The following is a 15432-nucleotide window of genomic DNA, read 5'->3' on the forward strand; positions in this document are numbered from 1 at the left end:
TGGGAGTGGCTGCAGAGTGCGCCTGCGAACCTGGGTGGGCGGGGGGCTCAGGATCCAGGCCTGCCCTGGGCCCGAATCCCCAGGCCTGGTCCTGCCCTGGGTAGGGTGTTCCCCATGATGATTAGGGGGCAGGAGGATGGGTGCTGGCCAGACATGCCATTGAGGTGAACTCAACAGAGTGGTCTTTGATCTTCTCCGGCCAAGCCCAGTTCCTGAAAAGGATAAAAGTCAGGGAGAGTCTGGGACAGCTAGACCTGGAAGGCTCCTCATCCCTGTGACACGTTCGCTCCACTGACGACGCTCTGGCACCAGCTCCCACCATGACCCAACGATCTTCTGTCACCATCAAGTCAGGAAGCACCCGGAACTTCAGTGCTTCCTCGGCCAGCCTCCTCCCGGGCTGCCGGCCCAGCTTTAGCTCCGTCTCTGTGTCCCAGGGCGGGAAGAGCTTCGGGGGCAGCTTTGGGGGTGGCTTCGGCACCAGGAGCCTCCACAGCTTCGGGGGGAGCAAGAGAACCTCCATGAGCGGCAGCTACCGCTGCAGCCGGGCCAGCAGCGGGGGTGCCGGCTACGGGCTGGGTCTCGGAGGCATGGGCTACAGGGCCGGGGGAGCCTTCGGAGGGTACGGATTTGGAGGTGGGATGATGTCTGGCTCCGCCGGCATCCAGGAGGTCACTGTCAACCAAAGCCTCCTGACCCCCCTCCACCTGGAGATTGATCCCTCCCTCCAGCGGGTGCGAAAGGAAGAAAAGGAGCAGATCAAGACCCTCAACAACAAGTTTGCCTCCTTCATCGACAAGGTGAGAGGCAAGGGGGGTCCCCACCGGGAAAGCAGCCGGTGCCCGGGGTAGCTCCGCTTTCTATGCTTCTCTGAGGTTCACTGTGACTTGCCCCAGACCTGCGGCCCTGGGGGCTGGGAAGCCTGCTGACCCAGCGGAGGAGGGAGTGGTTTCCCACCTTGTGGAGGTGGAAGCAGGAAAAGTTCATCTCCACCCTCCGGAGCCGTCAGACCTACTCAAGGACCCTGCTCTTTTGATGGACAAGGGAGGTGTCCTGGGCTTAAAGTTAGGCAGCAAAGCGGATCATTTTAAAAGCAAAGCGATGGAGGAATGAAAGGTTATGAGAAGCAGGCTGGGGTCACTTTTTCCTGCACAGCTAAGAGGGGGCAGGTCCTCCTGCAGAGACCTCCCTGGTGAACTGGGTACGTCTGGGAAGCTGAGTGGTTGGCGAGGAGCCGGCTTCCCCACTTTTTCCCTGGTGGGAGCTAAGCTGTGAAATCAGCCCTGAGTGTGCCCTGCGGGGTGGCCGGGACTCCTAGGGATTTCCCCAGTTCCAGGGAAAGCAGCAATCCTATTTTATTCCACCCCCTGTTCATACCTGAGCCGGTTGCTTTGTCTGAGAAGAACCGGTTCCAGGCTCTAGTTTGTTCAGGTTCCATGCATGAGACCTGGAAAGAAGAGGGCTAGACGCTTCCAACCCAGACTCTAGTGCTAGGAGAACATCCCCTAACTTCTTGGGCTTCGGGTGGGTCGGACAGACAGACTCTAAGGTGACCATGCAGGTGTAACAGGCTACGAAATGCCTCATCATAGGGTCCCAGATCTCCGAACATGCAAATCACACCAATTGAACTAGCGGTTCTTCGATTTGATCACCCATGTGACCCCACGTGGCCTGGTATTTGCACCAACAGATGGGAGACTTCCAGGAGACTGGCTCTGAGGGGACCGTGCAGGCCCTCGTTTGCTTGGTTCACCTGGAGGGGATGCAGGGGAAGGGGATGTGGTAGGGAGGGACTTGGGGCCGAGATTTCCCTCCTTCCTCTAACAAGAGGAGGAAGGTGGGAGGGGCGGGGGGGGGGGAGTGTTCAAGCCTCGCCGTAGGCACATGGCCATCTCTTTGTTCCTCGTTCTGAGGCTGTGTGCCGTTCTAGGGACTCCCAAAGGAAGGACTTTGCGTAGGGAGAAATGTTTCGCGCATTCCCAAGGCTGTTCCCAGGCCGGGGAGCCGCCAGACGAGTGCGACTCAAGAAAACCAGAGCCGTAGCACAAGACCACAAGGGATCTGAGAGCAGAGGGGGCTTGCCCAGGCCACCCAGCTGGCCAACGACACGGCTGGGACTGTGCCCAGGTCCCCTCAGCGCGACTTTAGAGTGAGCCGTTTCAGTGTTCCCGGACTATACGGGCGACTGAGTTCAGATTCTAGATCTAGAGAAATCACGTAGGAAAGAAAATGGGCAGATTAGACCTTCTGCCAGGACCTCCTGCCCACTTAATGGGAATCAAAATCCCACCCCGGAAGGCGATGGTGGAGCGTTCTTTTCTTCAGCTAGCGCACATCAGCGTGGCCTGGTGTATGAACACGGTTTGCAGCCCCTCTGGTCCTGGCCCTCCTTCCTTCTCCCACCTCCACACCAACCCAGTTGCCCACCTCCCGGGCCCATTGCACCAGCATTTGGTGGCCCTCTACGTTCCAGGCTCCTTCCAGGACGAGGAGGAGGAGGAGCCTGCCACCTGGACTCTAGGCTCCTGCAGGACCTCCCTGCCCTGTCGGGGCGGGGGGGGGGGCATATCCCAGAGCCCTCCGGGAGGCCGCGAGGGCAGCGCTCACAGTCTCTCCCCTCCGGCCGGGGCAGGTGCGGTTCCTGGAGCAGCAGAACAAGGTGCTGGAGACCAAATGGAGCCTCCTGCAGGAGCATAAAACCACCAGGGCCAACATCGAGCCCATGTTTGAAGCCTACATCAGCAACCTGAGGAGGCAGCTGGAATGCCTCGGCGGTGAGCGGACTCGGCTAGAGTCGGAGCTGAAGAACATGCAGGACGTGGTGGAGGACTTCAAGAACAAGTGAGTGGACACTCAGCCAGGTCCTGGGAGGGCCCGGCCTGAGGGTCCTGGGGAGGCCCCGCTCTCCACAAGTGCCAGTCGAGGGGGGCCATGTGATGCACACTCGGGGCAGCCAGGAGGAATCAAAGAAAGAACTGGGAGCCTGTGAGCAAGAATGTTGAGGCTTTGGGGAGGGGTGGGGCTGGAGATGAGGAGGACTGGCACGGGCACAGAGACTGGGGTTTGCACCACCTCGTTGTAAACTCTGCAGATGGGGACAGTAAGGCTCGGAGACAGCCACTGACTTAGCCAACATGGGATGGGTGGCAACTCACGGGTTAAAGGATGAGACCCAGAGACTCTTGCTCTCACATTTGTTTAACCTGCTCCCATTGCTAACTTACACACATGCACTCACCTCAGCCCTGGCCGGGGCCAGGAACAAAGCAAAAGGGGATGGACTTGCTGCCTTCCCCCCCGGAACCACACACACACACACACACACACACACACACACACAGCACCCCACACCCGATGGCATGCTCGTGCCTATAGATTCAAGCAGCTTCTTATATTTGTTGTTTTAACTTATTTTTTTAAGGTTTATTTATTTATGATAGACATAGAGAGAGGGAGAGGCAGAGACACAGGAGGAGGGAGAAGCAGGCTCCATGCCTGGAGCCCGACGCGGAACTCGATCCCGGGACTACAGGATCGCGCCCTGGGCCAAAGACAGGCGCTAAACCACTGAGCCACCCAGGGATCCCCAGTTTTAACTTATTTCTAATGCTCTTGGTCCAAACAAAATAAGTGACTTGATAAACAGTTTCAGTTAGAGTTTGTATAATGTAGTGAGAATTCAGGACTGAGTTGAGTTTAAAGGGTTGGCCGATACTCAACCATGGCTATTTGCATTTAAATTAATTAAAATTAAATAAAACTTAAACTTCAGCTCCTCCCCCCTCAGTCGCACTACATTTCAAATGCTCAGTTGCCACATGGGGCTGGCTAATGGGCTCCAGAGTGGATGCAGCTATAGAGTATTTCCATCATTACAGAAACTTCTGTTGGGCAGCGCTATAGAATCTACAGTCAGCAGATTTATATTTTTTTAAGATTTTATTCATTTATTCATGAGAGACACACACAGAGAGGCCGAGACACAGGCAGAGGGAGAAGCAGGACCCATGCAGGGAGCCTGATGTGGGACTCGATCCCGGGACCCCGCGGTCATGACCTGAGCCAAAGGCAGAGGCTCAACCACTGAGCCACCCAGGCGTCCCCAAGAGTCAGTGGATTTGACCTCAGACTCTGAACCCCAGTTCTTCTGTCTGTTAAAGGGCATATTAATAGTGCCCACCTCATTGGGGTCGGGGATATTTTATTAAAACTTGTATGTGAAATACTTGGTAGGGTGTCCAACGTCTGACACATGGTAAGTTGTGAATAAGTGTTAGCTATTTTTATTAAATGGATGATTAGGTATGTGGTGATGCAGACACAGGCAAGAAAAGCAAGTGCAGATGGATAATTTGTAACATGGAGTAACAGTGTTTAGTCCAAGAAGGCTTCCTGGAGGAAGAGGCTAAAGGTCAAGGTGGAGAAGAAGGAAGAGGGCACAGTTGAAGAGTGCATTCCCCGCTAACGGGCAGCGATGTTCCTGTGGCAGGCCCCTAAGAGGCCCATGCAGGAGGAGGGACTGTGAGCTAGAAAACACAGACAACGAGGACAGTTGAATGGAGTTAGGTGAGGAAAAGTTGTTCAGATTTAGTTAAAAGGCAGCGGGAGGAGGCAGTAAGGGAACCAGTCAGTTCGCCCAGAGAACTTGGGAGAAGGCGTAGTACCGAAGACGCAATGGTGGGAAAGGGCTTTTCTCAGCTCCTACTGGACAGTGGAAGCAGCATAAAGGCAGGAGGATCCTGCATATACTTGATGCGGGATAGTCCTGGGTGGTTTTTAAAAAAACTAATGGCGGGGATCCCTGGGTGGCTCAGCGGTTTAGCACCTGCCTTTGGCCCGGGGCGTGATCCTGGAGTCCCGGGATCGAGTCCCACGTCGAGCTCCTGGCATGGAGCCTACTTCTCCCTCCTCCGGTGTCTCTGCCTCTCTCTCTCTCTATCATAAATAAATAAATAAATAAATCTATAAATAAATAAATAAATAAATAGAAAAACTGATGGCAAGCCATTCATAGATGAGGAAGAGCTTCTGAGAGGTTAAGTGGCTGCCCCAGGTCACTCGGCTGGACGGTACAAGAGACAAAGCCCAGCTGCCCAGAGTTGCCAAGAGGGTAGGATTCACTGGCGCTTAGGAGAGCTGGGGAGCAAATGGGTCACCTAGAGCAGAAGGGAAGCTTCCTTCCCAGAGCTCAGTGAGCAAGGGGGCAACTCCACATGCCCCAGGTGACCTGGGGTCGCTTGGGGCAACACCAGGGGGCAAAAATGGAAGCCTGCTGGTCCATTTATGGGATGTCAGTGCTCTATGGAGCAGAGCCCTGAGAAACACAACCCCAGAAGGAATGAGGGGTGGTTCTGCTTTACTGTTGTTTGGGGTTTGAGGGGTTTTTTTTTGGGGGGGGTGAGTTTTATTTGGACAGACGTGGTTGTACGATTGAATTGGGCTGGGGGGCAAATGTGTATTGGGAGAGCTGCTCCAGTAGCGCACTTCCCGTGTCTGTTCTGGGGACCCCCACCGCCTACCCACCTAGGGCCCCCAGTGTTTGACCTCACTCCTAGAACCCTGCTCCTAACGCCGATCCACTTTTTTTTAATTGATTTATAATTGGCGTACATTATTATATTAGTTTCAGGTGCACAACATCGTGATTCCATATTTTTATATATTACAAAATGATCACCTCGGGATGCCTGGGTGGCTCAGTAGCTGAGCATCTGCCTTTGGCTCAGGTCATGATCCTGGGGTCCTGGGATCGAGTCCCACATCGGGCTCCATGCAGGGAGCCTGCTTCTCCCTCTGCCTGTGTCTCGGCTTCTCTGTGTGTGTGTCATGAAAAAATAAATGAAATCTTTATAAAAAAAAAAAAATGATTACCCTGACAACTCACTTCTTCAACCTTCCCACAGGTACGAAGAAGAAATCAACAGGCGCACAGTGGCGGAGAATGAGTTTGTGGTGCTCAAGAAGGTGAGGGGACAGGGCTGCTCCCTCGGGGCTCCCAGGCCCGAGGAGCCCTTTCTGCGAGTGATGCCGCTGAAGCCAGTGGCCTTGCAACTTTTGATTCATGCAACTGATCTTTGAAGCCGGTTTTACTTCAGAAGTGAGAACACTTGGGCTCAGGCAGGTTAAGTAATTTGCCTGAGGTTACCCAGATAATCAGAAGTGAGTCAGAATCCAGGACTCAGGAGTCCCAGCTGTAAATCACGACAGCAGCCCCACCCTACGTGGAGTCCCTTTGGGGAGAAACAAGTAAAATGGGCCCTGTGCTGAGCTCAGGTTCCAGGACATGACGTCAGGCTCAGGAGGACAGGGGCAGGGCAGGGATCAGCTCCACGGAGTGGTGGACCTTCTGCTCCACAAGGGCAGGCAGAGGGAGGAAGGACCAGTTAAGGGAGGGGGAACGGAGCAGCGGTGTGTGAAGCACAGGAAGGGGCTGACAGTGCGAGGAGGAGGGCCTGGGGAGAGGCTGGGAGAGCCTAGGGGCAGTGGAGGCCTAAGGGCCCAAGATGGGGTTGACCTCACCACATGCAGGTGACCTAAGAGATCTGTCCATCTGGCACCAGCTGGTGAGCAGGTGAGCATTCCTTGGGAGCCTGGTCCCCACACAGCCTGGGCCCTCCTGCAAGTTCCACTCTAACCTGGAACAAAGAGACACCCTCGTCCCTCGGAGTTGATGCTCTCTAGCCTAACTCTCAGCCAGAGACGCTGGCTGCCTACAATGGATGGGACTCAGAGTAACAGCATGTTCTGTGCCCAGGACGTGGACGCCGCCTACATGAACAAGGTGGAGCTGGAGGCCAAGGTGGATGCCTTGATGGATGAAATCAACTTCCTGAGAGCTTTCTATGATGCGGTAAGCAGTGCCGGGGACTCCCCCTCAGAAGGGTCTGAGGCTGGGAGCCTGGGCTGGGCACCTTCCTCGGTCTCCTCTCTGCTCCCTGCTCCCTACCCCGTCCCTAGGTTGGAATTCATGGAGCGGATGCTGTTTTGCCTACAAAGGAACAAAATGAGGCTCCCTAGGGCCGCTAGGGGCTCAGGCAAGGGATTCAACCTTGACCACTCAGTCCAAGCATGTGCTGTTGGTCAGAAAAAAGACTGCTTGGGTTTGAATCGCATGTGATTTCCAAAGAAGTCGCTGGACAACCTGGCCCACCCAGCGCAGCTCAAACTTACCAGCTCCTCTTCCTAGAGAGGCTGCAGAATGATGCAATTTCACAAACCAAGTGGCAGTTAGTTCTAGAAGCACCCGGCACAACTGCCTGGTTCTCCTGAAGACACTAGACTCGTCCTCAGGGCTGCAGGGGTAGTGCTGAGCAGACACAGCAAAGCCCTTAGGTTCTTGGAAGCTTCTATTACAGCGGAGGAGACAGGCAGCACAGAGAGGATGGAAACTACCCCATTTCAGGCAGAGTAGGGCTGATGAAGAGAAATAAGGAACAGTGGCAGGCAGGAGGTGGGCGATATCGGAAAAGGAACCGCAGAACTGAGGATCCAGGAATGCCGGGAGGAGGCCAAGGTGGTCGGAGGAGAGCGAGTGAGGCAGAGTGGTAGAGAGGGGGTCAGCGCAGTCAAGGCAGGGGTGCAGGGTGCATTGTGCACCTCCAGGTAGGCCTGGTAAGGACAGGTGACATGCCCACGTGTTGCATTTGTTTGGTGGCCCAACAGAAGCTGGTCATGATCTGGGAGCAGGAACATGAGCCCCATGTCTTTGGACAGGTTCAGTGACCGCCCTGCCACCCGCATAGGGCAAAAAAAGGCATCATTTTTCTTTGCTTGTTTACTACAACGCTGACAACTGCAAGCCTGTGGGCTGAGACGCCCACCCAGTGAGGTCAGCTACCAGGGAAAGTATTTGGGAAAAATGTATTTTTTAAAAGATTTTATTTATTTATTCATGAGAGTCACAGAGAGAGAGAGAGAGGCAGAGACACAGGCAGAGGGAGAAGCAGGCTCCCTGCGGGGAACCTGATGCAGGACTTGATCCCAGGACCCCGGGATCATGACCTGAGCCAGAGGCAGACCCTCAACCACTGAGCCACCCAGGGATCCCCAGGAAAAATGTATTTCAAAACAACTCACAATAATAATTTATTGAAGTAGGAGATGCATGAACCAATTATCGATAAACAAAGGAAAGGAATATTATTTTTACTAAGATTTGTGCTTTGGATCGGTGATCCTCAAATTTTAGAGTGCGTCAGAATCTTCCAGACAGTTTGTTAAAACACCGGTTCTGATTCAGGGAGTCTGGGGTAGGAACCAAAATGTTGCATCTCAAGCAAGTTCCCAGGTGCTGCAGCTGCTGCCGCTGCCGGTCTCAGGATCCCATTCTGGGAACCGCCACCTTAGATGATTCTAGAAAGCGATCATTAACAAATTCATTACGGTTTACCGTGTCAAAAACCGTGTTATGTAGACATGGATTGATTTAATCCTCGCAGAAAGCGTACGGAGCACTGTAGGACCAGCCCCCGCGAGACTCGGAGAAGTGCTCTAACCCCCTTGGCAGATCCCAGACTCCAGGGCTTTGTTCCGATGACCTTTCTGCTGTCTCGAGCTTATTTCCATTTCCCATCCCCAAGGAGCAGGGAGGAGCCAAGACGGGAAACGGGGCTGAGACGCAGCAGAGCTTTCTGGCTCCTTCTGACTCAGTTTTCTGTCACATGAGGATTTCTTTATTTGGTGTGAAAGGCTGTTTTCTCAGAACATGAGACATCCCGGCACTGACAGGTCCCAGCAAGGTGTGCTCCCTTGAAAGTGGGAGTGACTTCTGGAGAACGCCAGCTAGAGCTCCCGGGCGGCTGCTCCCTGTGTGCAGATGAGGTGACCATGAAGCCGGGCCGTAAACTCAGCGACCTCCCTAATGTGTCCTTCCCGGCCCTTCCGGCCCATACTAGATGCTGCACCCCAGCAATGCAAGTGAGGTCTTCGATCCCAGGGCCTGCTTCCCAGGCCTGGCCGCTGTCTCCCAACACACACACACACACACTCACACTCACACTCACACTCACACATGCTCCTTCAGCTCTTCCGTTTGGGCCCCGTCACAGGAGCTGGCTCAGCTGCAGGCTCAGATCTCAGAAACCTCCGTGGTGCTGTCCATGGACAACAACCGCAAGCTGGACCTGGACAGCATCATCTCTGAGGTCAAGGCGCAGTACGAGGACATCGCCAACCGCAGCCGGGCCGAGGCCGAGTCCTGGTACCAGACCAAGGTGAGACGTCAAGGTCAGGTGCACGAAACAGTCTTCGAGAACTGGGATTGTAAAAGCAAATTAGGTAAAAACCTTGTCCTCTCAGGTGCCCCAGTCTGATGGGGTCAAAGGGATAGGAGCTCAGCCTAGGGTTTGCCCTCTATTGGGAGCGTCCCTCAGCAGCACCCTCAGGGCCCGGGAGAGCAACCAGACGAAGGCAGGAGCAGTCGGTCCTCTGCAGGGAGGGAGGGGGGAGTGGACCCACCTCCGGTGCCCTGTCGAGGCTGGCAAGGGACAGCCAGGCAGCGCCAGCCTCCAGTGCCAGCAGGAGTGAGGGAGGGAAGGCAGGAGCAAGAGCAAGGCTCAGCCTCCTGCGTCCAGAGAAGAGACGTGCAGCTGGCAGGGGCCAAGGGCCTGGGAGCAGACGCCGAACAGGGGCCACAAAGAGATTTTTCCAGGTGTTCCAGCAAACACTCTGAGCTGGAGAGCCCCAAGCAAGAAAGGGCTTAAGACTCGGAGAGTGACAGGCACCCCTGCATGCTGCTGAGCTCGTGGGGATGAGATCCCTGATGGCGGGTGGCGGGGCTGGATGAAGACCAGACACAGGAAGGGCCCAGCTGTGGGGTGGAGCCTGCAGGCGTGGAGAGTGAGGGGCAGAGCCAAGAGGCGGTGCAGATGGAATTTGATGGAAAGTAGCAGTGGGGTCAAAGGGAGGCACTTCCAGGCAGCATGCTGGAAGCCTCTCGGGCCCCGGGAGGCCACGGCCACCTCGCCTCTGGCCTGACCACCCCCGCCTCGGGCCTGCCGTCCCCAGTACGAGGAGCTGCAGCGGTCTGCCGGCCGGCACGGGGATGACCTCCGCACCACGAAGATGGAGATCTCCGAGCTCAACCGTGTGATGCAGAGGCTGCGCTCTGAGATCGATAACCTGAAGAAGCAGGTAGGGCTGAGCTCCCAGCACACGTCCCATCCATGCCTCTGCCCCCCCCGACAGGCCTGGGCCTGGGCCCAACTCGGCCCGTCCAGAGAGAAGCCTCCCCAGAGGAGTGACCTTGCAGGAATGTGACTGTGGGGCCACCCGCCCCACAGAGGAGGTCCCGACTTTCTTTCTGAGATCTGCCCAGCAGCTGCTCCTCTAGAGGAGGGTCTGTCCTCTGTGCGTACGAGGCAAAACTATCCAGAGAAGCGTGGCATCGGAAAGGACCCCCCCCCCCCGCCGCCAAATCATTTCCTCTGTTATGGCTGAGTCTCAAATTATCCAAGGAGGACAGAGATTAATCTTATTTTTAAAGATGATGAAGCTCCAACCTCCTTTGCATGAAATCCACTTCAGGAAACGCCCCCATATTTTTACCCCAAAACGCACATCTTCCTGCATCCTCTGCGGGCGACCTCACAAACTCCCGTGTGCCCCCGGCAGTGCGCCACGATGCAGTCCGCCATCGCCGACGCCGAGCAGCGCGGGGAGCTGGCCCTCAAGGACGCCAAGCACAAGCTGGCCGAGCTGGAGGACGCCCTGCAGAAGGCCAAGCAGGACATGGCCCGGCAGCTGCGCGAGTACCAGGAGCTCATGAACGTCAAGCTGGCCCTGGACATCGAGATCGCCACCTACCGCAAGCTGCTGGAGGGCGAGGAGTGCAGGTGGGGGCCTTCCCCGACCGCGGCTGCTCAAGTACCATGTCCCCCCACCATGGCTCAAACAGATGCCACTGGAGCACCAATGCCACAGACCCCAAGAGGCCCACAGTGCCAGGCCCCAGATAGAAATTCCAAGGGCGGCGACAGGGTTAAAATGCAGCTGCTCTCCCAGAGGCATCCTGCAGTCCCAGCTTCTCCCATAGTTGTTGTTGGGCCCCGGGGCAGAGGATCAGGGTGACGGTGTCAGGCAGAGGTGGCCCGCGACTACCTGGAAGGCCACAGCAGGGCCTATTCCTGCCCAGCCACCAGGCCACACTGGGGAAGGGCCTTGGGCCCCCCCACCCCGTTTGCCCAGAGATGCCTACGGTCTGACCATCCCTGTCTAGGTAGTAAACACTCATCGCTCTTCCCATTTCTCTATGTACTTTGACTCAGGCTCTCTTCTAGAGTCCCCTGGAAGATTCATATTAGCTAGACGCACGAAAGGCTTGCTAAGCATGGGGCCTGGCATGCAGTAAGCTCTGTGTGCTGATAGCGACAAATACATTGAGCCCAGGGCCCTTCCGCTTCTCAGCAAATGAAATATCTCTTTCTCTCCCCCTCCCTCCCTTCACCAGACTCACCGGGGAAGGCGTCGGACCCGTGAACATCTGTGAGTAAATGTCTCAGGATAATAGAGAAGTGGGAGTCAAAAGAGAAGCGATGGCATCGTAACAAGGCGATGCTGATAGATGTGGGGGGAGTGTCACGAGGACCCCCCCAAAGGCTCTGGGGAGACCCTATCTCCTTGGGCATTTCCATTCTGTGGGCTCAAGAGACTTGTGATGAGATCCCACCCCCAGCGCCAGTCCCGGTGGAGTCACTTGTCCACGGGAAGGAGTTCACCCCGACCCCAGAGGACCCCCAGTTACAGGACAGGACGACTCCAGGAGTGAGGGGTCCGCAGCCTGGCCATGATTCCTTAGCTAGTTCTGGCAGGATTCCAACTCACACAACTAACAAGAGGCTAATAAACTGGTTAAATGAAAAGAGCCATATCTAGAATTAAAGCAAATTACTGGAACGAGTAGAGCAGTGACCGACCTGGCTCGGCCTCAGCTCACGGAGGGGAGAGGTGGGAACAAGCATCTCTCAGAATGACCCAGCAGGGTGAGGGAACGTGCTCAGGGAGCACAGAGTCTTAGGCAAGAGAAGTAGGGTCTCCTTGGGCCCCATGTGGCTCAGACCATGTGAGGGAGGCCAGAAACCCAGGAAGGGGGAGAGCTTGAAACCAGTTGATACAAAGGAACAGGAATGCTTCACCTGGAGAGCTGGACAGAGGGGGGAAGTCAAAGAGGCGTCTTCAAATGTTTGACAGGCTGTGGGGTGATGCGTCCCAGGGTAGTGAGCTCCCCCTCACTAACCTGTCTGGGCAAGTACTATAAACCATTGCCTTTGGGTGATGCATCAGAGGTGATTCCAATGGGGGAAGGTTTACCTGGATGGCCTTGGGGCCTCTCCAGTAAGGGAGCCGTCCGACATGTCCTGCTCAGGACACAAGGCCTCACGCTCCGTCCAACCTGAGAGTCTAAGTAGATGAGGAATGGACATGGCAGGTGTGGCCCTGGGCATGCCAGTTGATGTCTTTGCATCTCCATTTTTCCTCTGGGAAGCCAAGTGGGAGGGAGCCCTCCTGGGCCCAGAGCCAGGGAACGGGAGTCTTGGGGGCCTGGAGGACCTGCCAGCGTGCCCTGTGCCTTCTCTCCACAGCCGTGGTCTCCTCCAGTGGGGGTACGGGCTACAGCTCCGGTGGCGGCAGCCTGTGCATGACCGGCGGTGGCTACAGCAGCAGCCTGGGCTACAGCTCGGGCGGTGGCTTCAGTTCCACCAGTGGCCGCAACATGAGCGGCAGCAGCTCCAGCGTGCGCATCATCTCCAAGACGTCGTCCACCAAGAAGAGTTACAGGAGCTAAAAGGGCCGCACCAGCCCCGGCTGCCCCCTCCAGACCCCCACCCCCTCGTTCCCAGCCCTAAGACCTGCCGCTTTGCTGATGCCCCACATGCAAAATCAACAGCAGGAGGCGTGGGGAGTGGCCCGTGAGTTCTAAGGTCACCTTGTCCATCCCTCTGCCTCCAGATGGGTCCCCACAGAGGTACCTCTCTTGCTCCTTATCCCAGAGCCCTCCAGGGTCCCCAGACATCCGCTCCAACTAATGCCGACTCACCTGCTCTGCGCCAAGACCCAGGCTAGGACTTTGTCCATCAGCAGCTTCCAGTGCAGGGGTGCAGGAGGGTCTTCTCCTCCCCAAGGGAGCCAGATCCACAGCACCCACAGTCCTTTACGGGGGAGGGCAGGTGCTTAGAATTGACCTTGGTGCTCCCAAAGCAGTTGAGTGTAGTCTATCTAGGCCAGAGCCCCGCGTGTGTGCTCTCTCATCACAGACGGGACCCTTCCCTGCAGGCCCTCTCAGACCAGGGCACGCTGCCAACCCAACGGGCCTACTGGACCCTCACTTCCTTCCTTCTTGTCCCCTGCCAGGCCCCCACCCACTTCCCCTGACAACTCCCACCATCTTATTGGAATGAGAAACCAACCCCCTTCAGAATATGACCAACTCGATTATTCATACTAGAACAGAAGGATTTTACCAAGAACCCAAGGGTTCTCCACGTCCCGGGGCTGCATTCCACGATAGCTCGCCGCCAAATTCCTTCCAAATCTGCCTCATTTAAGCCAATGTTAGACTTCCCACCGCGTGCAGAACCGCCCTGCTGCCGAGTGGGGGGGGCGGGCAGGCTCGTGCCAGGCGTGGGAAGGCGGCGGGGCAGCAGACGCGCCAGGAAGAGGAGCCCAGCTAGGCCGTGTCCGAGCGGCCCTGGGACGCTCCTCCCACAGAATAACCCTCCAGGCTCAGGAGTCGTTCTCCTCCCTCTGGTAGCCATGTCCCTTTTCTGGAAAGTTCTCTGTCCTCCTTACCTTGCTCTTCCCCCCCTCCCTCCTCGTTCTCCCCCTCCCCCACCCTGCGCATCTCCTCTCTCTCCACCCCTCCTCTCTGCTCCTTTATTTCTCTCCTTTCTTGCCCTCCCACTCATCTGTTTGGCAATAGATCTCCCGCTCCCTCTCTCCTGACCTTCTTTTTCTACCGTCCCTGTCTCTGAAACGTCTACAGTGTGGATTTGCCTGTGCCCTGGCCTGGCTAGAAATGACACTCTTGAGGGCAGTCCACCAAACCCCCTGCCCCACAGGGGAGACGTAAGAGGGCAGACTCAGAAGAGAGGCTGAGCGTCCTCCGGCGTCTTTCCTCCCCCTCAGAGGATGCTTGCTCCGTCTGTGGAGGAAGCAGAAGTAGAGGAGCCGTGGGAGAGGGAGGAAGACATAGGCAAAGAGATCTCTTTGAGGCTGGCCTTCATGGGTGGTCTCCCTACTTGAGGAGCTGTGAGTCCTCAAAACACCTGCCATGTCCTGGTGCATGCATCCCAAAGGCAAGCAGGGACTGGCTGCCCGCTGTGGACATTTAGACAGTAGAGATACAAGTCAGAAAACAAAGTCCCCCCGCTCCGATCGTCTCAGACCCTCCTGACCTGCCTGCTCCCCATGTGTGCCCCTTTCCTGAAATTGCTTCAATAAAGCGTCACTGAGCTCTCTAGGTCTTGGTAGAGTCCACATCTTATCTCACATTCGGAGGGGGGGGGTTAGAACTGGTGTTCTCTGGGAACAGGAGCCTTCCACCCACAACAGATCCAGCGAACCACCCTACTCTCTGATCCCCAGCTCTGGCGCCAGGGTCCTGGGCACCCAACGTGTCACTGCACCTTGCTCTGGCCTGGGAGCGGTGGGGGATGCTCTCCAGTCTGGTTTCCTGGTGTCACCATCACCTCTGATGCGTCTCCTGAACCCACCTCTTGGGACACTTCCCCCAGGGTGGAATGGGAATCCCCCTGTCCTGCCGTCAAGTACCAAGACCCACCCCAACCCACCTCAGCCTCCCACCATTGCCCGTGGCCTCCTGTGACGTCCCTGACCTCCCCAAGCCCCAATTTCCCTCCCCAGCCTTCTGGGACCTAAAGTCAAGACTACAGAAAATGGGACAGTGACACATCACAGTTAGTCCAAAACTGGACCTCCAAGCTCCTAATCTTCAGGTGGGACAGAGAATACATAATGCACATGGGCAGGAGACCCTTCTCCCCCTTTATAACTACCCTCTTAACCGCCCAACGTCAACCAGGCCTCTCTCCACCAGAGCAGCAGGGCACGGTGACGTCAGAAAGAATAGGATGGAATCCCAGCCTACCACAGAGGAGCTGCGTGGTTTGGGGTACTTAATTTTAATCACTCTGCTCCTTACTTTCCTCATCTTTATGTAAAGCAGAAATGACACCATGGTGTTGCCATACAATTAAATGAGATCGTGGGTGTAGAGCTCACGGTGGTCCCAGGACTCAGTAAACGCCCCATAAATGTTACTATTATTATTACTGGCTTAATTGTGACCTGGAAAAGAAGAAAAAAAAAAAAAAGAAGAAGAAGCCAGTGTGGCGGGGTAAGACAGTCGGCCACAGTAGATGCCTCACGGATAGAACTGATGGAAACGAGGCGGGAAGAGGATTAGAGGATTAG

General features: G+C 55.9%; 1 protein-coding gene across 1 annotated transcript; it reads left to right on the top strand.

Moving 5' to 3' along the window:
• Positions 1-320: 320 nt before the first annotated feature.
• LOC144296772 (keratin, type II cytoskeletal 75-like) lies at positions 321-14458 on the top strand. The gene is made up of 9 exons (XM_077869949.1): positions 321-800; positions 2636-2844; positions 5907-5967; positions 6758-6853; positions 9051-9215; positions 10009-10134; positions 10615-10835; positions 11450-11484; positions 12582-14458. The coding sequence occupies exons 1-9, from the start codon at positions 321-323 to the stop codon at positions 12782-12784; spliced, it is 1596 nt and encodes a 531-aa protein (XP_077726075.1). The 3' UTR covers positions 12785-14458.
• Positions 14459-15432: the final 974 nt, after the last annotated feature.

Source organism: Canis aureus, chromosome 25 (assembly GCF_053574225.1).
Source record: "Canis aureus isolate CA01 chromosome 25, VMU_Caureus_v.1.0, whole genome shotgun sequence".
In the NCBI taxonomy this organism is placed as follows: Eukaryota; Metazoa; Chordata; class Mammalia; order Carnivora; family Canidae; genus Canis; species Canis aureus.

Excerpts from the sequence above, each read along its gene's own strand:
- LOC144296772 (XM_077869949.1), top strand. The coding sequence starts at position 321 with ATGACCCAACGATCTTCTGTCACCATCAAGTCAGGAAGCACCCGGAAC. Across the intron at positions 5,968-6,757 it reads AGTTTGTGGTGCTCAAGAAG|GACGTGGACGCCGCCTACAT; the intron begins GTGAGGGGACAG and ends TTCTGTGCCCAG. Across the intron at positions 10,135-10,614 it reads TCGATAACCTGAAGAAGCAG|TGCGCCACGATGCAGTCCGC; the intron begins GTAGGGCTGAGC and ends TGCCCCCGGCAG.